The following is a 24,514-nucleotide window of genomic DNA, read 5'->3' on the forward strand; positions in this document are numbered from 1 at the left end:
CAGGCAGTCAATTCAGTAGAGACAGACACTACACTACCTTTGTTCAACAGTTACAAAATTTCTTGATAAAGTAAACACTATCAAAGTTCATTGAACTGTTCATGACTCCCGAGTGGCACAGCAGTTTAAGGCACTGCATCTCAGTGCAAGAGGCGTCACTGCAGTCCCTGGTTTGAATCCAGGCTGCATCACATCTGGTTTAGATTGGGAGTCCCATAGGGCGGCGCAGAATTGGCCCAGTGTAATCCAGGGTAGGCCATCATTGTAAATAAGTATTTGTTCTTAACTGACTTGCCTGGTTAAATAAAAAACTGGAGTCCAATAAGACTACAGAGAATATTTGCATATCTACAAGTGAATAATTTAGTGGTCTCAACCCATTTAGTACAGGTAAAAGTAAATACTTCTCACACTTTTTACACCTGCAGCAAGTAGCCATTAAGACGGTTCCTGTTTGTACACCATTCCAGTCGAGCTAGGGCCTGAAACTGAGCTGATCCCATAGGTGTGACTGACCACAAATGGAAGGTCAGCCACAGTGGCTTTCAGAGAGTCTGTGTAGTTGGTCTTGGCCATCCAGACCAATCTTCGGATGGCTACAGAAGAAGCCATGACCCTTCCAGACAGTTCAGCCTAGGTGGGAGGACAGCTAAAGTGTGAACTGGCCAATGATCTTCAGCTCATTGAGGATCGCCACAAAACTCCGTGCTGAACGATCCTCAGTGATCTCCAGCAGCAGCCTCCTCTGGTAGTCGGATAGGTAGCGCGGGTAGTTGGCTGTCTTGGAAAGCGTGCTAGCAGTTTGGTACATCTTCTCTACTTGAGTCTCAGTGAAACGCAATCGCTCAGCCGGGACCGGCGCCTCCTTGTTCTCCGTGGGCTTCATCGCCTGGAAGATGGCCGACATAAAGCAGTTGACCTGAGGCCTCTGGCTGTAGGCTGGAGACTGGCAGTCGTGAAGCCTGTACATCTTGGAGAACAGCTCCCTGTACGGCTTCAAGCTGGCAAGGTTTGGCCAAGAGCTCTGGACCAGGTCCTCAAACTCAGTCCCTACACCCAAAGAAGGGCACTGCGTTCATCCACCTCTGGCCTGCTCGCCTCCCTACCTCTGCGGAAGCACAGTTCCCGCTCAGCCCAGTCAAAACTGTTCGCTGCTCTGGCACCCCAATGGTGGAACAAGCTCCCTCACGACGCCAGGACAGCGGAGTCGATCACCACCTTCCGGAGACACCTGAAACCCCACCTCTTTAAGGAATACCTGGGATAGGATTAAGCAATCCTTCTAACCCCCCCCCCCCAAAAAAAAAATATATATATAGATGTACTATTGTAAAGTGGTTGTTCCACTGGATATCATAAGGTGAATGCACCAATTTGTAAGTCGCTCTGGATAAGAGCGTCTGCTAAATGACGTAAATGTAAAATGTAGGGTCTGGGGGGCTGGAGCTGGTTGGTGAAGTCTATGCCAAGATACTTGGCGGCTCGTGCTATGAGGCTCTGAAGCTCCTTAGCTGCCAGTAAGTCCTGTTTGGAGATAGGACCATCAGTTGACGGAGGCATCCTCCCCTTCCACACCACAGAGGTCTCAAGGCAGATGCAGGAAGAGGAGCCCTCCTCCATCTCTTCACAATGGTATGGGAGATAAGTCTCTCTGCTCGCTTTCCTGAGACAAGGTGGATGCCTGAGGGATGGAGGCATGAAGATATGTAGTTTGGGCTGAAGTGGGGAATGACACAACAGCTTCTACACCTTTCCTCTCCAGAGCCTCAATGCACTTCTCCAGAATTGCCCACTGTAGCTGGGTGGCCTGTTGCTGGGCCTCTAGTCTCTGTTGAACCATCTCCACCAACTCCCTGTGTCTCCTCTCTGACCGGACAGCCTGCCGCGACTCTCTCTGAGACCTCCTCCACTTTCCCGAGGGGCAGAAGTCAGTAGGAGGAAGACAAGGAGGATGGAGAGCGTCTCCGCCAGAGGCTACCGCGGCTCCGTTTGGAGTGCTTGGTGCAGCGCGAGCGGCATTTTGAGAAATGGTGTCGTTTGCCGAACACTGGAAGTCAGCATGTGGGAACCTGACCAGCCAGGCAAGCTACCTAGAAGGTAAACAAACACGCATTGAAAACGTAGCTATGCATATTGGAGACCATATATGGAAGGAAAATGCACGCACTCCTACCCCAATCGAATCTGATAAGGTTTGCTTTGTTTATTCGAAATTATGATCTGCATAGATACAGGAAATGTGTAGATATGTCCTGCAGAGTTGCTCCTACTCGTACTCTGTGGGACAGAAGCTGAAGAGCAAAGATCTTGTAGTAACAACCAGATCCCACGATTGCACGGTCTCCTGTAGAATTAGTCAAAACACTAGAATGCACATGAACCTGATGGTACAAAGATCAGCCATTTGGTCAGGGAGTTGGTCAACTTGCCAGTGCTGTGATAAAGATAGTGTAAAATAATGCATTTGAATGTACCTGCACTGTATGTTTGTTTGTTAGCAAGCCAGACAGTTTTAGAGGAATTATTCCATACATTAAAATTAACTGCCAATATTCTATGCAGTCAATCCACAGCCCTGAATTTGTCCAAAATAAACTAATTTCAGTTTAAAAAATGTTTTATTATCGACAAATTCAGGGGTGTACTCATTCAGCTGATTCTGTTGTGCAACTGAATGCTTTGCAACTGTTTGGACGAATGATTACAGCCCTGATTGATTGAGGAGAACGCATAGAGGGGGCTGTCATAAATCCTCAAAGTTCCAGAATGGGTTTAAAATAGCAGCCATATTGGTCAGAGGGATATCCAAACCAGTTTAATTGGAATGAATGGCAGTAGAGGCCTAATCAACATTTGAGTGTAGGTAGGAGGAAGGACATTTTGGGTGGCGAAAAGTACTGACATTTCTTCTTCAGTCTTTGGAACTGCTTGCCATTGACATTCCGTAAGAGGTGTGTTCAGCCTCCTTGTATTTGGGTGTACCATGGCATCAGTCCAGAGACAGCTTTGCAACTGTTTGGCCTTTCTATTAGACAAAATTCAGGTAATGCCCTCCCTGTTTTGTTCTGTTTGCAACAGAATCAGCAGAATGAATTGACCCCTGTTAAGTCCCTCACCGTTTTGTTTGCTTTTGTTTAAGAAACGTTTTGCAACAGAATCGGCGGAATGAATACAACCCAGTCTTTAAATACCTTAGCTGGCAGTTACTGTATCAAACTTTTCCATAATCTCTTCTATTGATACTGAATGAATACTCTAGTACGTTTGGGCCATTTTCATAATTGGAGCTATATGATGAAGATGAAATGCGGTAGTTGAGATTATAAACAGGACTACATTTACTTCTGGGCATTAGCAGAATCCATGTTATGACTGGAAAATGCTTGTGTGTGGAACATTACAGATGTAGTGTTGATCTGTCAACTCTTGCTCGAAATAGGACCTACAAATCGTTAATTAGCTGTTAGAAGTAGCGTTTAACCATGTTTGCATCTACTTATCAACACTCGACAGGATTCGACAAATTCAAAGTACGAATAGAGAAACATTTTATATTCACCTTTATTTTACATTTTTTACTTTCACATTGGTCTTTAAACCTTTTCTTTTCATGTTATGATTCTTGAATTTCTTCTGGAAACCACCAGACTGAACCTGTTGAGAATACAAAGAGAGCTGTGTTACTAATTTAAGTAATTAAAAAACCACATAGTCAGACCTGTTTGTGTGGAAGACCGCACAACACTATTGGTGTAAAGACAGTGCTGTGAGAGTTAAGACGTCTGACCTTCTTGCGTTTCTGTGGCGCCTGTTTATCAACTTCCATCTCCTCATCGTCATCCGTTTTAAAGTCATCCTCTTTTTGCGCCACCATACCCTCCTCAGTCTCTTTTTGCAGAGAAAATAAAGAGGCTGTAGGGAAAGAAAAAGCCAGGCATCAGTTTTCACCTTCCAGAAAGGAAGGAAATTGATCAAATAAATAAAAATGTACTTGAATTCACATATCAGGTTATTGCTCATCCACAGCGGACATTGTCACCACTGACTGTTTTACACATTAAATGACTGAGGTACTAACATGGGTACAGGTCACTCATGCTGTCCTCGGAGTCGCTGCCACCCTCATCGCTGGAGTCAGGAGCCCACGCTCCATTCCCCCGCTGGGTATTCCCCCGATGGGTGTTGCGCCCCCTCTCCCCATCTCTATCTCTGGGCTTCTTCTGTCGGAGGCTGGCTGGAATGTACTCCACCCCCTGTTGTACACACCCTTCATCTAGGGGAGAGATTAGATCATTCATAAACCGTACTGAACAACAAAGAAAACGACCTATGTGGTGTTTCGGGTAGTTCTATTCTACCTATCCAACAAAACTCAAAATGGAAAACCCTCCTAAACTTTGAGTGGAAAGGAAGCATCAACATTTGAGTGTAGGAAGGACATTTTGGGTGACGAAAAACTGACATTTCTTCTTTGCTTTTTGGAACCGCTTGCCATTGACGTGCCGTAAAACCTGGTGTGGCAGGCGATTGATATGTCTGAGTGTTAACTTGCAGAAGAGATGATTGCTGTAGGTCAGACATACAGAATTGGTCAGTAACAATTACAATAACTGGTTGAGCGGCAGACAGGCAGCTGATAATCACACAAGTCCTGTAACCAGGTACTGAAAGTCCTGTAACCAAGTACTGAAAGTATGACTCTTGGAGAATACTTACGGTTGCTTCGAGCTGGGCACAACATGAGGTTCATATTGACCATAGTTGAACTCTGCAGTAGAACTTAGTTTCTGATATTTCTTCCCTTTCGTGAAGTTCTGGAGCTCTGTGAGGTTGCAAGGACAATCATGTCCATTGAGTGTGCATTTAATCTGAAAAGGGGGGTAAAACAAAACACTGTCATTTTTTACGTCTTGTTGCTCACATCATTCGCAGATACAGCCAGCCATTTGACAGAGCAGAAGCTAGTTGCTGACAAGCTAGCTGCGCAGCCTATTGTCATATCTGTGCTATCATTATGTGCTAACTAACGTTAGCTGGCTAGTTTATACAGTATTTTGTAAAAATACGTTTTTTGGAAATTCTTCTAGCTAACCTTTTTACCATCATCCGTAAATTCAAGAAATGGGTGATTCAGAAGGAACGCTTTGATATCTGCAGGTATATCCTCCATGGTCGAGTAATCAAGTGGCTAGCTAGATAAGGTTGTTTTATTTTAGCTCACTAGCTACTAGCTGACTGTCCCTATCATGTATGCAGGGTCCGAGACACGTGTGTACGCCGGCGTATTTCTTCCACGCAAGATGCGTAAGTACTTTGCCACCACCTATTGTTCATTACAGTAAGAAGCAGTCTGAGATAGGGCCTAGTACTCAAGACAAAATAAACAAAACTTTCTGTAATGCATACATATCAATAGAAATTGGACATTGACATTCACCAAATGAAACACTAAAACGCTTAACATTGACGTTGGAATGAATGATAGAGGGGATTTGCCAAATATAAATACTAATATAAATCACAAGATAGACATCACGAAACTGGCCACAAAACTGCCTGATGTGAATCTATCGATCCTGATATTGTGTTCCAGTCTGATACACATGCAAAATGAGATTTTTTTTATACTCATCATTACAAGGACAGATATATTGTAGATCTAGATTTCTTGAAGTATTTGTAAAGCAATGTTTGGACATTGCGTCAAGGCATCATTTCCGGGAGCTTGTTTCGGTTTCCACTAATTACCACAACCACAAAGTAAAAATTGGTTATATCGTAAAAATATATGAAAGTATAAATGTGCTTTTTGGTCTTAATTTAAGGTTAGGAATAAGGTTAACAGGGGGGTTAAGATTAGGTTTAAAATCCTTAAAAAATAATACATATAAATGGACGGGGTTTAGGACTTTACGGTTGTGGTAACTAGCGACGACTAATATTGTTATCAGTCAGCTGACAGTGCGTGACAGTTAGACCAAAGACACTAGCAGTTGCAGTTAAGCAAAATCCAATTTGTGCATTACGATTGTCATTTTGACTTTTTCAGCGGAATTTTCTGTTAGAACCCCCTCTTAGATGTCAAGTGCACTGGTGATGAACATAGTAATATAAGTCAACTAGCATCTGTTGTTAAGTTAGCTACTATCTATGCTATGGGCTATGCCTAGCTAGCTAACGCATCCTTCCCTAATTCATTTTAGTGTAGTTAATTATACGTAAGCAACAATATGTCTGGACCAAATGGAGATCCTAACATCCCAAGTGACGATGGCATCATTGAGGATGAAGATGAATTCAACGAAGAAGGTAATACTGGTATGTTTCAGATGTCAATGTCATCATACACCATCTAGCGTCATGTCTTCACCTGTGACTAAGGGATACTGTGTGTGTGTGTGTATTCTCATTCTCCGCTGTCTACACAGGTAAGTCAAAAGAGTGCCTATATTTGTCTGTTAGGACTTGCATCGTCTCTGTTCTCACATCACTCTCGTTTGGCAGAGTATGCAGCCATCAACACTATGCTGGATCAGATCAATTCCTGCCTAGATGACCTGGAGGAACGCAACGACTCCCTGAATGGCAAACTACATGAACTGTTGGAGTCTAACCGGCAGGCCAGGCAGGAGTTCAGAGTTCAGCTGACCACTGCTACACCCCCAGGAGAGGAGCAACTGTTCCCAGACCAGGATTCTCCAGCCACTGAAGGGGAGAAGGGCGGAGAGTGAGAGGACAAAGCTTGACTAGAGATCTTCTCATACAAATCAACAACATTCCTTCCATCTATATGAGCATATTTCCTCAAGTGTTCCTGTGTGGTGTGTGAATAGGGTTGGTCCTTTTCTGTCCCTTACATGTAGTGCTTATGAATCCACACTCAGCTGTTGAAATCTTAAGATGGTTCCTGCTAAGGGAAGTCAAATTAGCCAAAAGCTGACAGTTCATTTTGTGTGTTGAAGTGATTTGTTTATGCCAACACCACATACTATGTATACTAATGTTTCAGTTTAGCTACCTGTATACATTCCTCAATTGATACAATAGTACTTATTTATCTCTGTGCTTGGTATGGGGTGAAAGCATGTGGAATGAGCTCAGTATGGTTGTTTGTAGTCAATATTTACCTCTTTGTGGGGAAACTACCTTTACAGCAATAATGCAATATTCCAAATTATGTGACTTTCATTGGTCAATGTTTTTCAGTGATGTGCAAGAAGAGATGTTTTGTGCTGTGTTTCACTTTTTCCTATACTGTTTTTGTTAGCCAGGTATAAATACAGTATATTTAATGTTACTGAGTGTGACATCTTGAGAATTGCTAACTTAAAGCACTAGCTCTCTAAAACATTTCAAACAATGAACAGGTGTGATATATTCAATAGTGAGGCAATAGTCATATTTTATTTATAAATTAAAATGACCCCAATACAGAAAACAAACATCCCCCAAAAAATACAAGAAACGTCTAGCTGCTAGAAAACAACTATTTTGTTCATCTGAGTTTGTCATTTGTTGAATAAAAATACATTAAGAAACATACAGCTTTGTTTGAAATTTCTCTTAAATGACCATATTCATCACACTCTGGTCCTGTAATATTTCAGTGGGACCGGAACCAGATAATCTAGCAGACAACTGCACTTACCGTCATCAAAACCAATATGTATCTGCTCTTCCTCTGTGCACGTTAACTAATAAAACTGGCCATTCACTTAAAGTATAATCTGGAAGGGAAAGATATGTTCCTTGAAAGAAAATAAAGTGGCTATTTCCACTTGCTGTGATTGGTGACTTATCTGTGGAGTGCTACATTACTTCTTAGTTTTGTGTAGTTCTACAACTTAAACATCCTATATTCAGGAAGAGGAGTCTCCTCACCAGTAGATCAGTGACAAATGTATCCATGTTTTGTGATGGACCATGAATAGATCTCCATTCTTGTATATTTTATTCCTCGTGTGGACTATTCTTTTTATGTTTAACTCTGCATTGTTTGGAAGGGCTGGTAAGTAAGAGTTTCACTGTAAAGTCTACACCCGTGGTATTAGGCGCATGTGACAAATAACATTTAATTTGAGATCACAAGCTGGTGAATCATACCATTCCTTCTATTGGTGCTCTTCAAAATCAGAGCTGCTGGTTGTCAGTTTCTTTAACTGCTAGTCTGCTACACTAATTGACTATCACTGGGGAAAAGACACTTCATTCTCCATGCCAGGGGCCAAGAGTTTTTCCTGACCAGTTAGGGCCCTGAGTTTCACCCAGGCACGTCTCATGTTTAGGAAAAACTCAAAAACCCTATCATTCCACTTCATTGGTGTTGATAATAACCTTGATGTTAGGTTACCCAGTTGAAAGGTGACGACACTGCCATGCAATTCTTGTACAGACAATTCTACTCCAATGAAAACAACTCTACTAGTCAAGTGTACTGGAGTGTACAAGATGTGTGTGAAAAAAATAATGAAGTAACAACGCAATATAAAAGGTTGGAAAACAAGCACAAAACTACTCAACTCTTTTAGTGTCATGTTTGTGTTGTGATGTGTAAACTATGTTAATGCAACATTGCAGGACATTTGAAATGGTAAATATTAATGGGTGACAGACTTTGGAAATCCACCCATCGAGGATCTGTTCTCAGCCAACTTGTTCTCCCTATCGGAGTCACATCTAAATGGAACTTTTTATGGTCTTAGGATTTGTCTACTCCAGCACTTTCACAACATTATGAGACTTTCAGTAAGAGAAGCTACATTCTAAGGCTCACTAAAAGCATGTACTGCTAACATTGCAGAAACACTACTGACCTAAAATTCTCCCAGTCTTGACAAAGCCATATGAGCTTATAGCTCAGCCTATTGGAGGTTCATGTGCAACTTAGGCGCAACACCAGTGGGATTTAGGCAGAGTTTCAGCAACCACAGGGTTAAAGAGCTAAACAAGTCAGAATGGCTTTAGTAGTACTGTGACGATGGGAAAACAGTAGCTCACGGTGTATCTGAGCAAAATAGACAAAGCAGTTAGGACTTATCCCCTTTGAAACCCCCCTCTACCTATCCCCTCGCCTGCTAACACATCCCAAGAAATCTCCATTACAGTTCAGTTTGTGTAAAAAAATGTCAAGGACAGTAACACTTCAACAAAGCTAGGATCAAATCAAGGTTCATCGTTACTCGACATTCAAACAAAAGTACAGTTTACTTTTTAAACGTTTAGTTCCCACCTCCCTCACATTTTTTTGTTCTTCAGATAAAACTCAACTGCTAAAATGCTACATTCTAAGTCTCACTAAAAGCTTGACAAAGCATTGTTAGCTTTATGGGAAATGCCTGGACTAAAACAACACCACTCCCTTCCTAAACTTGGCTACAATGTGTTACGGAGTTAGATCGAACACAACGTGTTGTTGAACTAAGCTTGACCTTTGTTTTCACTTGACCCTTTTAACACTTTATGATAGAAACACAAAACATCCACACGTTGTTTCCCTATGGTTCTCCTCTTCAGTCAGGTTTAGCTGAATGCCTGTTAGAAATACATCTGTATCTAGCTGTGTTATAAAAAAAATGAAACACCTAGGTATGCCAGGAGGACCACTGGTTTTGAGTTGCCAGGGTGTTCTTTTCTTGGTCTATTGAGCTATACAGAAAAGGAGGTGGGGGATCCTGTCCCAAACTAACCGACCCTGTCCTAGGGTAGCGATTGTACTGGATATCATCTTTTTCTTCCACTCTCTCAACGTCTCTGTGTTGTCCTCCCGGACCTTCTTTGAGATCCCCCCTTTGCGTTCCCGTCGCCCAGCTTCTCCTCTTGGGCAGGTGCCTCCTCTTTCGTCTCTCCCGTGACTGGCTCGTCCTCTGCATCTTCTGTGACTGGTCCTAGGTCTAGAGTTGGCTCTTCCTCCTTGTCCTCAGGCCCAGCTAGGCTCTGCTGCTCTGGAGTGGCTTGGCCCAGGGTCCCCCTCGTGCTGCTGGTGGTAGGGGTGCTGGTAGTGGCGAGGTCCTGCTGGGATGAAAATGAGGCTGAGGGAGTGTTATCCTGGGGTTGAGGGCGGGGCTGAGAGGGCCTCAGCGTGGTGGTGGGCGGCAGTAAAGCAGGGCTGCCGAGGACTTCTGAAGGCAGGCTGTGGTTACTGTCACACTCTGCATCTCCGTCCACAGGAGTAGGTTCCAATGTCCCATCCTTCTGGCTACGCAAGGCCCTGTACTTCTGTAGGGGAGAGGAGGCACAAGCGTATAGGATTTAACGGCGATGACTGCAACAGACAGACAACTATAGGCAAACTCGTAAATGTTGTGTGGGTAGCGTCTTAATTCATACACAGTACGTGCGATTATACAACCAACCTTGAGGTTCTCAAAGTGTTTGAGTGACTTGCAGTGCGAGTGGCGGGCTGAGGACTCAAAATGGTAGAAGTGCTGGCAGATTCTACAGAGGAACCCAGCCACGGGAACCACAAAGCTAGAACCTGGGAGATGAGCAGAGAGAGGTACTGTTAGTCAATGAAAATGGAATGGCACATGACAAAATCATAATGTGCAATATACAAATAACATGAACTGATAAATGATTGATTCGGAATGGCTTTTCAAGTCAGTGAGTGGTGTGTGGTGAGACAATCCCCAAAGCCAACACCTCCTTTGGTAGCCTTTCCTTCCAGTTCTCTGCTGCCAATGACTGTAACGAACTGCAAAAATTACTGAAGCTGGAGACTCATATCTCCCTCACTAACATTAAGCATCAGCTGTCAGAGCAGCTTACCGATCACTGTACCTGTACATAGCCCATCTGTAAATAGCACACCCAACTACCTCATCCCCATATTATTACTTACCCTCTTGCACCCCAGTATCTCTACTTGCACATCATCATCTGCAAATCTATCACTCCAGTGTTAATGCTAAATTGTAATTATTTTGCCTCCAAGGCCTATTTATTGCCCTACCTCCCTACATTTGCACACACTGTACGTTTGTTTATGTCTAACTCTGTGTTGTTGTTTGTGTCGCACTGCTATGCTTTATCTTGGCCAGGTCGCAGTTGTAAATGATAACTTGTTCTCAACTGGCCTACCTGGTTAAATCATGGTGAAATAAATAAAACAATGACCCCTGGTAGAGTGTCACTCACCGTACACCGTGTCAGGGTCATATTCCTCATCTTCATCTATGTCCTCCAGTAAAGCCACCTCCATCTGGGTAGGCCAGCCCTCCTGCCACACCAAACACACACGACCAAATAGATGTAAACCAACACAAGAGACGACATACAGAAGTTTCATGAAGAACACTTCAAAATGTCTCTAGTATGGACCCTGTGACAAAGTGAACGTGAGCATGGGAGAAAGAGTGAGGAACGACAAAGCATGTACGAGCAGACGCCTAACCTTTCCATGGGAGCTGCTTTGTTCACCATCTTCCCCGTCCTCTTCCTCCCCCTCCTCTTCTCCGTCATCTACAAAACAGCCCTGTTCGTCCATGGCAACCAGTTCAGCTAAGGCCGCTGGCCCTCCCTCCTCCCGAAGCTGTCGTGGGAGGAGCACAGAACAGTGAATAAGAGGGGGGAGGGAATGGCTGACAAGGGCTGCGTCCCAAATGGCACCCTATTCCCTAGTTAGTGCACTATATAAGGAATATGGCGCCATCTGGGACGCAAGAAAGGTAATCAATTGAATGGATTTACAAGCTGCCGAGGCAGAGATGAGTAGACCGCCGGACACACCTCGTCGACTCTCTGCTTGTGCTCCTGGGACTGCATGTGCTCCAGGAACAGGCATGGGCTCCTGAAGTGCCTCTTGCAGACGGTACAGGAGGGGTTGGAGGTGCGGCTGGTCAGCTTGTGCTCACTGGTCCTGCGGTGGTCCATGACTGTACTGGTGTAGTGGATTTGACAGGTGGCACACCAACGCTGCAGGCCGGGTCTCTTCTCTCTGTGTTAAACACAAACAGCTCTGAGGACCATCACGGTCGTACTCATAGACCGTAGCAGAACATTTTGCAATGGAAAAGGAAAACAAGTGTTTTTTATTGGACAAGTTTAGACAGACCCTTCCTATTTGGGTCAGTTTTCATCCGTACGGTGCCTAATGACGTGCATTAGTACTGACCCGTCCCTGAAGGAGCTGTCCCTGCGGCCTCCCTGCAGTGACTCCTGGACGCGGGGCATCAAGGTGACCAGACAGGCACTGGACATGTGTTGGATCTCCATCATCCTCTGCTGGTGGACCAGGCTGTTCATGTGACTCTGGAAGTCCTAATGACGAAAAGAGATGGTGCGAAAGGGAGAGAGAACGATACAGAGAGACGGAGAGCGAGGGATACAGAGAGACGGAGAGCGAGGGATACAGAGAGACGGAGAGTGAGGGATACAGAGAGACGGAGAGCGAGGGATACAGAGAGACGGAGAGCGAGAGATACAGAGAGACGGAGAGCGAGGGATACAGAGAGACGGAGAGCGAGGGATACAGAGAAACGGAGAGCGAGGGATACAGAGAGACGGAGAGCGAGGGATACAGAGAGACAGAGAGCGAGGGATACAGAGAGATGGAGAGAGAGGGATACAGAGAGATGGAGAGAGAGGGATACAAAGGGATGGAGAGAGAGGGATACAGAGAGATGAGGTAGAGTGATTCCTCTGTCGCATACGTTGAGCTGAGTGCTTGCCTTGGACCATCCAAAAGCAAACATTTCAATCTATACCCTCAGGGTGTGTGTGTGTTTGTGTGTGTGTGTGTGTTTGCGCTACCTGCTGGTTGTGACAGGTGATAGTGCAGATGTAGCAATAGAACTTGTTTGCAGCATCACCCTCCTCCTTGCCCTCTTCCTGCCCTCCTTCCAATACCCCTGAGGTAGCCTTGCCCTCTGCCATGTCCTTTAGGCCCGGGGTACATGCCTGGCTCTCACCACTCAGCTGCTCAGAAGCTGACATGGCCGACACTCCACTCTGGACCTGCTCATACACAGGGAGGGACCTTAAAGCAGGTCATGATATCACTTTGGGAGCAGAAATCTGGTGCATCTGTCTGATCTAGCATTACACTGACAGTTTGGTCTTCAGTAAAGCATGATGATAAAACTCACCTTGGCTGCTCTGCTTTCCTCTAGTGCCCCTGGACCAGCCATGCTCCCGTCCTCCTCCAGAATGAAACAGTCTGTTCATGGAAGCGAGAGACCAGGTGAGATAAGGGCAGCACTAGTCCCACCAGGCCACATGTGAAAGGCCAGTGCTGTAGCTGGGTGGGAGGAGGAGGCGTGGAAGTGCTGCTGGAATGGAAGGGCTAGGATGGTATACGAAACCACTCACCTTCAAGCTGGCTGTCATCTGGTGGGCTTTGATGCACTGCTGCACCTAGGACCTCATCTGTCTCCGGAGGCTGCTCCACAGTCTCCTCTGACCTGAGACAGAAAGGAACAGGGAGGGGATACATGTCACTACAAGCTGCTACCCTCCAAGGACTCATCTCAACACATGGATACTCAGTTAAGTGTAATCTGAATAGGTACGTAAACAAAACAACTGCTCAACTGCTCTAGAACTTGAGCTATTCTCCAAGATATTTTTCTAAAGTCAAAACAGTGTTACTTACCCCTCTGTCCTCTGCTTCTTCAGTGCTGGCTCCTTGGGCTCAGGTTGCACTGAGGGCCGTGCCTGTCCATCTGGCCCTCCCACTCCTCCATCTGCAGGGAGAGGGAGACAAGGCTGTTCCAACCACATATTGACTGTTTCACACCCACTCAAAGAACATACAGAGGAGACATAGGAAAAGAGCAAGCAACCAAAAAACAAACCCTTTTCATGCTTCTGAGATTCCACTAGCTCTAAAGAAAAGACACCAAATTAACACTAGTGCTAGCAGGCGTTGCTAGCAGGCGTTGCTAGCAGGTGTTGAGTGTTCAGGTACGGTCCTACCTTTGAGAGTCTTGTCATTAGGCAGGGTCCTGCTGGCTGCAGGTTGGTTATCTGTGCTCCCCACGGCTCTCTGCTCCCTCTTTCTATCCGGGTACCGTGAAGCATAGTCCTACATGGACAGGGTAAGCCATTTGATCAACAGCTCCCTCAGAAATCAGCAACAGTTAACGTGTGAAACAGGTATAGAGGACTAAGAAATGTTATTTGATCATTTCAGTATTGCAGTGCATTCGGAAATTATTCAGATCCCTTCACAGCCTTATTCTAAAACTGATTAAATAAAAAATGTCTTTATCAAATCGACACAACATACACTATAATGACAAAGCGGAAAACAGGTTTAGACATTTTTGCAAATGTATTACAAATAAAAACAGATATACAATATTTAAGTATTCAGACCCTTTCCTATGAGACTCGACATTCAGGTATTTATGGTAGAGTGGCCAGACGGAAGCCACTCCTCGGTAAAAGGCACATGACAGCCTGCTTGGAGTTTGCCAAAAGCTACCTAAAGACTCTCAGACCATGAGAAACAAGATTCTCTGGTCTAATGAAAACCAGATTGAACTCTTTGGCCTGAATGCCAAGCGTCACATCTGGAGGAAACCTGGTAACATCCGTACGGTGAAGCATGGTGGTGGTGGCAGCATCATGCTGTGGGGATGTTTTTCAGCGGCAGGGACTGGGAGACTAATCAAGATCAAGTGAAAGATGAACGGAGAAAAGTACAGAGAGATCCTTGATGAAAACCTAATCCAGGGTGCTCAGGACCTCAGACTGGAGTGAAGGTTCACCTTCCAACAGGACAACGACCCTAAGCACACAGCCAAGACAATGCAGGAGTGGCTTCGGGACAAGTCTTTGAATGTACAGCCAGAGCCCGGACTAGAACCCGTTCCAACATCTCTGGAGAGACCTGAAAATATCTGTGCAGCTACGCTTCCCATCCAACCTGACAAAGCTTGAGAGGATCTGCAGAGAAGAATGGGAGAAACTCCCCAAATACAGGTGTGCCAAGCTTGTAGCATCATACCCAAGAAGACTTGAGGCTGTAATCGCTGCCAAAGGAGCTGCAAAAAAGTACTGAGTAAATGGTCTGAATATTTATGTAAATGTGATATTTCTTTTTTAAATTTTTTATTATAAACTTGGAGTTTGAGTTTATTTTATTTTTACAGGGACAATGCACATTAATCAACGTTTCAGTAAAAGTGCCGGTTTTAGCCAGTCGGCTAATTTTCAACCGCAGTCCCTGGGTTGGAGAGAGAGGGATAGAGATTCTACAAACCTGTTTTTGTTTTGTCATTATGGGGTATTGTGTTTAGATGAAATTGTTTTTTTCCTCATCAATTTTAGAATAATGTGACGTAAGAAAATGTGGAAAAGGTCTGAATACTTTACGAATGCACTGTATACGCATTTTGTCTAATCATGAAGTAGCAGGTGACACTTTGCTTCTTGAAAGTCCAATATCTTGAAAACTTGACTGCTGACACGCAAAACATTTTGGCAATGTATCGAACAGTGGACTAATGAAAAACATACCAAAAGATAGTTTTGAGTGGATTTTCCCTTTAAGCCTCATAGCATTGTCGCACAGTTTCAAGACAATCAAAGCAATCTTAACAACTCAGACTAAAACTCAAGTAGAACTTTTAGCTAGTCAACCAGAAACTGCTCAGAGTGGGTGCTCAGTGCCTTGTAGTTCTCCATAATTAAATAGAGGTTGTGATTACATTGTTGTTGTTGTAGTAGCGGGTGTGGGGATGGTAGTGTCGGGCAGGGAAGCCCATGTGGGGGTTCTTCATGGACATGCCCATGGGTACAGGCCCCAGGAGAGAGGACCGGGCCCCCGCAGCAAAGAACTGGGTGAACTGCTGCCCGCTCGCTGTAAAGCCCCGCATGCTACCTGGAAAGACAGAGAAAGAAGGAGAGAGAGGTGGGAGAGGCGGAGATCGGGGATGAGTATGAGTATGAGGGAAGGAGAGAGGTGGGAGAGGCGGAGATGGAGGATGAGTATGAGGGAAGGAGAGAGAGGTGGGAGAGGCAGAGATGGGGGATGAGTATGAGGGAAGGAGAGAGAGGTGGGAGAGGCAGAGATGGGGGATGAGTATGAGGGAAGGAGAGAGAGGTGGGAGAGGCGGATGAGTATGAGGGAAGGAGAGAGAGGTGGGAGAGGCGGAGATGGAGGATGAGTATGAGGGAAGGAGAGAGAGGTGGGAGTGGCGGAGATGGGGGATGAGTATGAGGGAAGGAGAGAGAGGCGGAGATGGGGGATGAGTATGAGGGAAGGAGAGAGAGGCGGAGATGGGGGATGAGTATGAGGGAAGGAGAGAGGTGGGAGAGGCGAAGATGGAGGATGAGTATGAGGGAAGGAGAGAGAGGTGGGAGAGGCGTAGATGGATGAGTATGAGGGAAGGAGAGAGAGGTGGGAGAGGCGGAGATGGGGGATGAGTATGAGGGAAGGAGAGAGAGGTGGGAGAGGCAGAGATGGGGGATGAGTATGAGGAGAAAGATCTAAATGGGGTCATAGTTTCTATCAGGTGGCCTTTGGAGCGATAAGGAACACCAAATCAATGGGACTGCAATAAAAACAAAGTGTTAACAGTGCAGAGACTCATGCAGCTTTTAATGTATTTTTTAAATGTATTTAACTAGGCAACTCAGTTAAGAACAAATTCTTATTTACAATGACGGCCTACCCGGCCAAGTCCTAACCCGGACGACGCTGGGCCAATTGTGCGCTGCCCTATGGGACTCCCAATCACGGCCGGTTGTGATACAGCCTGGAATCAAACCAGGTCTGCAGTGACGCCTCTAGCACTGAGATGCAGTGCCTTAGACCGCTGCGCCACTCGGGAGCCCTTTTGCACATACACACCAGCGACGTAGATATAAAGATGTGATACCATATTGGAAACATATGTCAATCTACTTGTCTGTACATTTGCTGACATTCTGAAATGCTCTCACCTTGCATCTGCTGCATCATTAGAGCCCCTTGTAACATTGGGTTGGGGGCGATGATGGTGGCCTGGGCAGCCAGGTTGACCATACGGGGAGGTGGAGGTGCAGGGCCTGGTCCAGACATGGCCCTGGTGATCACAGAGCCACAGAGTCAATGGGCATTACAAAGCAGTATTTATATCTAAACATAATACAGCCACAGAGTTTGGAACAGTTGGCCAGTGTAATTTTCAATAACAAATACTATTCATACAAAGAAAATGTGGGGTGCGTTCAGCAGGACAGAAAGGTGTGTAACGTTTAATTCAATAGAAACAATACTGTTCTGAATGACCAGTCAAAGAACGTTGTGATTATAGGGGGGGGGGGGGGGGGGGGGGGTGCACAAGTTTTGCAAATGGTCATACACATGATCAGGCCACACCCCACCACACCCACCTAACGGGAGCAAACATACTGGCACAGAGTTTCTAAACCCAGAGGCCCAATATCGTGATACTTCCGGGAATGCATCACGAAGCAGATCAGACCGGGGTTTGGCAAGTCAATAGGAGAAGTGAAAAATGTGTCCTTAGTTGTTAATTTTCTCAAAATCTAAATGGCAAAACCTAGTGCTGAATGATTAACCAAAATCTTCGTTATTTTTCGTTTTTTAAACAACTAATTGACAGACATCAGTCAATTATTTGAATTCCATTTTTTCTCCTTCTGTTAGCGCGATGCAGTTTCCCTAGCGATCAAACAGCGCAAGCCCAAACTGTGCAATGTAATAGCAAGTTGTAGTTTCCAACAGGCCAATATTAGACATAGTTTAGCGCAGAAAACGTGGTAATTAACTACAATGACCATAATCCATTGGACGCCTACTGGTCCAGTCTGTGTGGAGCAGACACGGAGATGGAGAGAAGAATGCACGACCGAGAGTAATAGAGAGCAGTTGCTTCGCGAGCTAGCTCTACTAGAGGTCGACCGATTAATCGGAATGGCCGATTAATTAATTAGGGCCGATTTCAAGTTTTCATAACAATCGGTATTTTTGGCCACCGATTTGCCGATTTTTTAAAATCTATATTTTTTACACCTTTATTTAACTAGGCAAGTCAGATTAAGAACACATTCTTATTTTCAATGACGGCCTAGGAACGGGGGTTAACTGTGTTGTTCAGGGGGGATTCGGGGATTCGTTTTTGCAACCTTCCGGTTACTAGTCCAACGCTCTAACCACCTGCCTTACATTGCACTCCACGAGGAGCCTGCATGGCAGGCTGACTACCTGTTAGGCGAGGGCCAAGGTAAGTTGATAGCTAGCATTAAACTTATCTTATAAAAAACTATCAATCTTAACATAATCACTAGTTAACTACACATGGTTGATGATATTACTAGTTTATCTAACATGTCCTGCATTGCATATAATCGATGCGGTGCCTGTTAATTTCTCATTGAATCACAGCCTACTTCGACAAACGGGTGTTGATTTAACAAGCGCATTTGCAAAAAAAGCACTGTCGTTGCACCAATGTACCTAACCATAAACATCAATGCCTTTCTTTAAAACCAATACACAAGTATATATTTTTCAACCTGCATATTTAGTTAATATTGCCTGCTAACATGAAATTGTGTCACTTATCTTGTGTTCATTGCACGCAGTCAGGGTATATACAGCAGTTTGGGCCGCCTGGCTCGTTGCGAACTAATTTGCCAGAATTTTACGTAATTATGACATAACATTGAAGGTTGTGCAATGTAACAGGAATATTTAGACTTAGGGATGCCATCCGTTAGATAAAATACGGAACGGTTCCATATTTCACTGAAAGAAAAAACTTTTGTTTTCGAGATGATAGTTTCCGGATTCGACCATATTAATGACCTAAGGCTCGTATTTCTGTGTGTTACTATGTTATAATTAAGTCTATGATTTGATATTTGATAGAGTAGTCTGACTGAGCGGTGGTAAGCACCAGCAGGCCCGTAAGCATTCATTCAAACAGCACTTTCATGCGTTTTGCCAGCAGCTCGTCGCTGTGCTTCAAGCTGTTTATGACTTCAAGCTGGGTGGATATAATTTGTGGAACGTTCCAACAGGAATCTATTCCAAAAACGTCATAAATAACAAGGTTTCCAAAAAACAACGCATACAAAGTTGTATAGCGGCAGAATAAGATACCGGGTAGGGAGTGTTCTATTTCATTGTGTTTTTCACTCATCACGTTTGTTCCGAAAGATGTCTGTCCTCGCTCTGTTTGCCTATGGACAAACATTAAGAATAAGCTACGTGGTGAGTTGATGCCTATTCGGCAGCTAGTTAGCTAGGTTTGTATGCATTGCTACTTTGTAGGCGTTGTTGGTTGGCAACCTTTTACTTTATGTTTTTTGGAACAGATTCCTGTTGGAACATTCCACAAATTATACCCACCCCTTCAAGCCTATCAACTCCCCAAGATTAGGCTGGTGTAACCGATGTGAAATGGCTAGCTAGTTAGCCGGGTGCGCATTAATAGCGTTTCAAACGTCACTCGCTCTGAGACTTGGAGTAGTTGTTCCCCTTGCCCTGCATGGGTAACGCTGCTTCGAGGGTGGCTGTTGTCGATGTGTTCCTGGTTCGAGCCCAGGTAGGAGCTATACTGTTACACTGGCAATACTAAAGTGCCTATAAGAACATCCAATAGTCAAAGGTATATGAAATACAAATCGTATAGAGAGAAATAGTCCTATAATTCCTATAATAACTACAACCTAAAACTTCTTACCTGGGAATATTGAAGACTCATGTTAAAAGGAACCACCAGCTTTCACATGTTCTCATGTTCTGAGCAAGGAACTTAAATGTTAGCTTTTTTACATGGCACATATTGCACTTTTACTTTCTTCTCCAACACTTTGTTTTACATTATTTAAACCAAATTGAGCATGTTTCATTATTTATTTGAGGCATTATATTAAGTTAAACAAGTGTTCATTCAGTATTGTTGTAATTGTCATAATTACAAATAAATACAAAATATATATATATATATATATATATATATATATATATATATATATATATATATATTATTATTATATATTTTTTTTTCAATATTTTTATTTTTATTATTTAAAATCAGCAGATGAATCCGTATCGGTTTTTTTGGTCCTCCAATAATCGGTATCGGCATTGAAAAATCATAATCGGTCGACCTCTAATCTCTACCTAAAAATACATAATTAAGTGATTAATAGTTGGCATTCAGCAGTCATAAAAGTTTGCCTTATTTATTTGATGAACTACTAAAAATAGTGATTTTGTCAGACAGCAGCTCTATAGAGATGAGAGGACTTGGAATTAAATAAACTCATCAAATAAAACAAATGCGATATACACAACTGAAATGTAATGTGAATAAATGATGGTTAATAATTGATAAGCACTCATGGGCTCCAATTACTACCATCATGCGACATATTACGAATTGTTCTATTTTGTGTTGTTCAGCATTCAACCCACATAATGCATAGTGCAGTTAATGTAAAAAAAATTGAAATCGAAAACCGTGATTATTTTTTAATTATCGAACCGAAACTACCTCAAAAAGCACTAAAATCGCTCAGCCCTAACAAAACCTAGATTCGAGCCAATGTCTTAAGTAGCTGAAAGTGTACTACAACCTTGTGAAAGTGACAAACTGACACCTTTGGGTGATTTAACGGCCTGCACATGTGCAGTTCAGCGCAAGATGACCGTTAGAACCGATGACATGTGTTTCTGCGCATGAGCTTAGCTAACTTACGTCGCCATGACATCGTCTACAAGCGTGATCGGGGATTTCTATTGGATTTTCTAGGCCTCTTTATTTAAAAATTGTCTTTGATACCGGGGTGCGTTCAGTTTGCTTAAACTTTTGCTACATAGTGTGATGGTTTGTAGCATTTCCCTAAAACGGTGCGCACCTTTCTTCAGCCTTTGAAGTATGTTCGCTCTTGTTTGGTGGGTATGTGTGGCAATATGTGGCCTACGACATAACTGTGTGAATTCACTGTTTCACACAGTTCTGTCATACTGAACACAATCCTGGGGTACATTCAGTTCGATTCAACGTTTGCTACATCGCCTGACGGTTGGTACTGAATACAGGTGGCACCTTAATTGGGGAGGATGGGCTCGTGGTAATGGCTGGAGCGAAATCTGTGGGATGGTATCAAATACATCAAACACATGGTTTCTATGTTTACCATTCCACCAGCCATTATTATCAAATGTATTTATAAAGCCCTTTTTACATCAGCCGTTGCCACAAAGTGCTATACAGAAACCCAGCCTAAAACCCCAAACAGCAAGCAATGCAGGTGTATAAGCCTTCCTCCCCACAGCAGCCTCCATTGGTACTGAACAACAAGTGTCCCCAAAATGGTGCACACTGTTCTTCAACAGGGGTGTATTCACTAGGAACCAAATGGGGAGGGGCCTATCTGAATTTGTCCAATATTAACTGGCTTATGTTGCAACTGCTTTAGTTGAATGATTACAACCCAGGCTTGAGGTACTTCTACTCCCGTTTGGTGGGTGTGGCCTGATCAATATGTGTGTGACCATTTTAAATCGCAAAACTAATGCGGCACACACCAAACACAACTCCCTCTGGGCCACCATACTCACACCGTTCTTGAACTGGTTGTTCAGTAGTGTCGTTTCCGTTTTATTAAACAGTTCTCTTGTACTGAACGCACCCCCTGTATAATGGTTTGCAGCGTTCGGGAAAGCTTGTCTAAAACAGTTAGGCAACGTTGAATGAACTGAACCAGAGGAAGATACATCTAGATCATATTTGACTGAACGCACCCCTGGCAAATTTAATCCAAGCTAAACATATTACTGCTTGACTGATTTTAGCAACTGTTGCTAACAAGTCAGATTTAGGGCCTTATATCCACGACCTCGAGTTCACATTTCTTACCGTCCTCTTTGATGGTGATGTGGAACATGGTGCGATGGAGGGGGTTGGGGTTGTGGTGGAGGAGGCGGAGGGGGGGGCTGGTGCTGGAACAGTTGCTGAAGCTGCCGCAGATGATGGTGAAACTGTTGCTGTTGTTGCTGCTGTTGGTGGTGGTGTGGGTTATACATCCCGGCGTTGTGTTCAGTAACGTGTTAGCTGACGTTAACTGTCCGTGGTTGCTTGCAGACGATACCTCGGCTCAGGATCTTGACAAGAGAAAAAAAAGCTTTTAATTATCTGATCCACAATAAACCTTGAATCCAGCTAACGTTACCTATCATGCGGAGTATAACGTTGGCTACATAACAGTTAGCTAAATACGCCTCCCTGGCTATATAGAACATAATAAATACAGCTCGTTAGCATTTAAGTTATTTATGCTTTTCTGGCGAGGTTGTTCTAACGTTCCTGCCCATGGTTTCTAGCTAGCTAGTCAGCATTAGCAACGCTACAGTCAGTGTATACAACATCTGGCAAACATAACTAGCTAGCTATCTACCCTATAACGTTTGTTTAGCTAGCTAGCAATTTAGCCTAGCATTAGCAATATAGCTAGCTATTTGGATTACATTAGCTGCAAGCTTTAGTTTAGTGCCTTTGTTTTATGTAATCGGAATAATCAATGGTAGCTATCTACATTTTATTTACATGTAATGTTTTTATTAACCATATAACGATAACCTACGTTTTAACAGAAAAAAATATTTTAAATTATTTTAGAAGCGCAGGTTTGTATCGGTCTGCAGCCTTTTTAAATGTATCAGCGATTGTTCCGTTGAGAATGTAATCGCTGAGAAGCAGGCAAGACTAACTAAGCTTTTCCGGGTCACGGGTTTTGGGAATCCTTCTGAATAAAAGTCCCGTCCTGTGTACTTTGTAAATAAAACAGTTGGGTGAAAATGATAGAAAATTGGCACAATTATCAATACATTTTACACTACTTATAATACAAATAATTATTCAAAGTATTTCTATAAGATATTATGTGATGAAAACATATTGTTGTGTGTAATCCTATAATTTATTGAACTGTACACAATTTGCTGTACATTGTGTCGCAGTAAAAGGGGGATCCGTTCTACTCAGGAGCAATTCTGCTTTTCAAATCCCCAGAGTTTACACCCCCAGCATGTTACTGCTAATTTTGAGGACTTTTCTTATTAGCTACTTTATATTCACAGTCTTGATTTTCTCATTTATAATAACAAGGCAGTGGTTTATGGCAAGAATAGGAAAGATCTCATCCTTGAAATAAGAGACATTTCAGATGATCAAAGGTTACCTTGAACAGCATTTAGCCCAACAGGGTAGGATTTGTAGCATGTATGTTTACACACTGCTGGGGGTGTAAACTCTGTGGATTTGGAAAGCAGAATTGCACCTGAATAAAATGGACCGCCTTTTACTGCGACAAAGTACAGGAAATGATGTACGGTCCAATATGTATATCCAATATGAAAAACATACTGCATGTTACATTTTACTGCAGTGGGCTAAGACAGGGTCAGACAGTGGTTCTTGGTAGTCTTAAACAAATCTAATTTGAAACCAAAGTATACACCTCACACACATGGTTATGGCTTTAAAAAAGAAGGCACCTGTACCATTTGTATTTGTGTTGATTAAGGATCCCCATTGGTTCCTGCCAAGACAGCACCTACTCTACCTGGGGTCCTGCAACATTAAGGCATTTATATACAATTTAAAATATTACATGACATTACATTTCAAAACACTTTACCCAATACATTTAGTGTGTTCCCTCAGGCCACTGCTCCACCATCGCATACTTACAATACAACATCCATGTGTACGTGTGTGTAGAGTGCGTGTGTATGTGTGTCTGTGCCTGTGTGTGTGTGTGTCTTCACAGTACCCGCTGTTCCATAAGGTGTATTATTATCTGTTTTTTAAATCTGATTCTACTGCTTGCGTCAGTTACCTGATGTGGAATAGAGTTCCATGTAGTATTGGCTCTATGTAGTACTGTGCACCTCCCATACAGTGAGGGAAAAAAGTATTTGATCCCTTGCTGATTTTGTACATTTGCCCACTGACAAAGAAATGATCAGTCTATAATTTTAATGGTAGGTTTATTTGAACAGTGAGAGACAGAATAACAACAAAAAAATCCCGGAAAACACATGTCAAAAATGTTAGAAATTGATTTGCATTTTAATGAGGGAAATAAGTATTTGACCCCCTCTCAATCAGAAAGATTTCTGACCTGGATAGTAAGACAGAACTCTGCAGGCTATCTCTGCAGTAGATTGCAACACCGCCCCTTTTGACAGTTCTATCTTGGCGGAAAATGTTATAGTTAGGGATGGAGATTTCAGGGTTTTTGGTTGTTTTCCTAAGCCAGGATTCAGACACGGCTAAGACATCCGGGTTGGCTGAGTGTGCTAAAGCAGTGAGTAAAACAAACTTAGGGAGTAGGCTTCTAATGTTAACATGCATGAAACCAAGGCTTTTACGGTTACAGAAGTCAACAAATGAGACCACCTGGGGAGTGGGAGTGGAGCTAGGCACTGCAGGACCTGGATTAACCTCTACATCACCAGAGGAACAGAGGAGAATTAGGATAAGGGTACAGCTAAAGGCTATACGAACTGGCCGTCTAGCACGTTCGGAACAGAGAGTAAAAGGAG

The 24,514-nt window shown here is 43.5% G+C and overlaps 3 protein-coding genes across 7 annotated transcripts; 1 reads left to right on the forward strand and 2 right to left on the reverse strand.

The window, feature by feature from the left end:
* Positions 1-3,543: 3,543 nt before the first annotated feature.
* surf2 (surfeit 2) lies at positions 3,544-5,281 on the reverse strand. Its single transcript, XM_029769366.1, has 6 exons — positions 5,093-5,281; positions 4,717-4,868; positions 4,463-4,566; positions 4,079-4,273; positions 3,788-3,912; positions 3,544-3,654 (listed from the first exon to the last, which is right to left on the reverse strand). The coding sequence occupies exons 1-6, from the start codon at positions 5,168-5,170 to the stop codon at positions 3,562-3,564; spliced, it is 747 nt and encodes a 248-aa protein (XP_029625226.1). The 5' UTR covers positions 5,171-5,281; the 3' UTR covers positions 3,544-3,561.
* bbln (bublin coiled coil protein) lies at positions 5,251-7,540 on the forward strand. 5 transcript variants are annotated; one of them, XM_029769367.1, is made up of 3 exons: positions 5,251-5,304; positions 6,204-6,318; positions 6,505-7,540. In XM_029769367.1, the coding sequence occupies exons 2-3, from the start codon at positions 6,231-6,233 to the stop codon at positions 6,729-6,731; spliced, it is 315 nt and encodes a 104-aa protein (XP_029625227.1). In that variant the 5' UTR covers positions 5,251-5,304; positions 6,204-6,230; the 3' UTR covers positions 6,732-7,540. The 5 variants fall into 5 exon arrangements, with proteins under 5 accessions (XP_029625227.1, XP_029625229.1, XP_029625231.1 ...); XM_029769369.1 differs by having other exon boundaries at positions 5,259-5,304; positions 6,204-6,309; XM_029769371.1 differs by lacking the exon at positions 5,251-5,304 and having other exon boundaries at positions 5,893-6,318; positions 6,514-7,540.
* On the reverse strand, positions 7,386-22,743 carry ciz1a (cdkn1a interacting zinc finger protein 1a). The gene is made up of 15 exons (XM_029769365.1): positions 22,549-22,743; positions 21,825-22,069; positions 16,891-17,012; positions 15,654-15,826; positions 13,915-14,023; positions 13,592-13,682; positions 13,309-13,400; positions 13,086-13,156; positions 12,751-12,954; positions 12,113-12,258; positions 11,728-11,935; positions 11,393-11,530; positions 11,137-11,218; positions 10,353-10,474; positions 7,386-10,215 (listed from the first exon to the last, which is right to left on the reverse strand). Exons 2-15 carry the CDS (start codon positions 21,989-21,991, stop codon positions 9,742-9,744), a joined length of 2,199 nt encoding a protein of 732 aa, XP_029625225.1. The 5' UTR covers positions 21,992-22,069; positions 22,549-22,743; the 3' UTR covers positions 7,386-9,741.
* Positions 22,744-24,514: the final 1,771 nt, after the last annotated feature.

Source organism: Salmo trutta, chromosome 12, assembly GCF_901001165.1.
Source record: "Salmo trutta chromosome 12, fSalTru1.1, whole genome shotgun sequence".
NCBI classification, from domain to species: Eukaryota; Metazoa; Chordata; class Actinopteri; order Salmoniformes; family Salmonidae; genus Salmo; species Salmo trutta.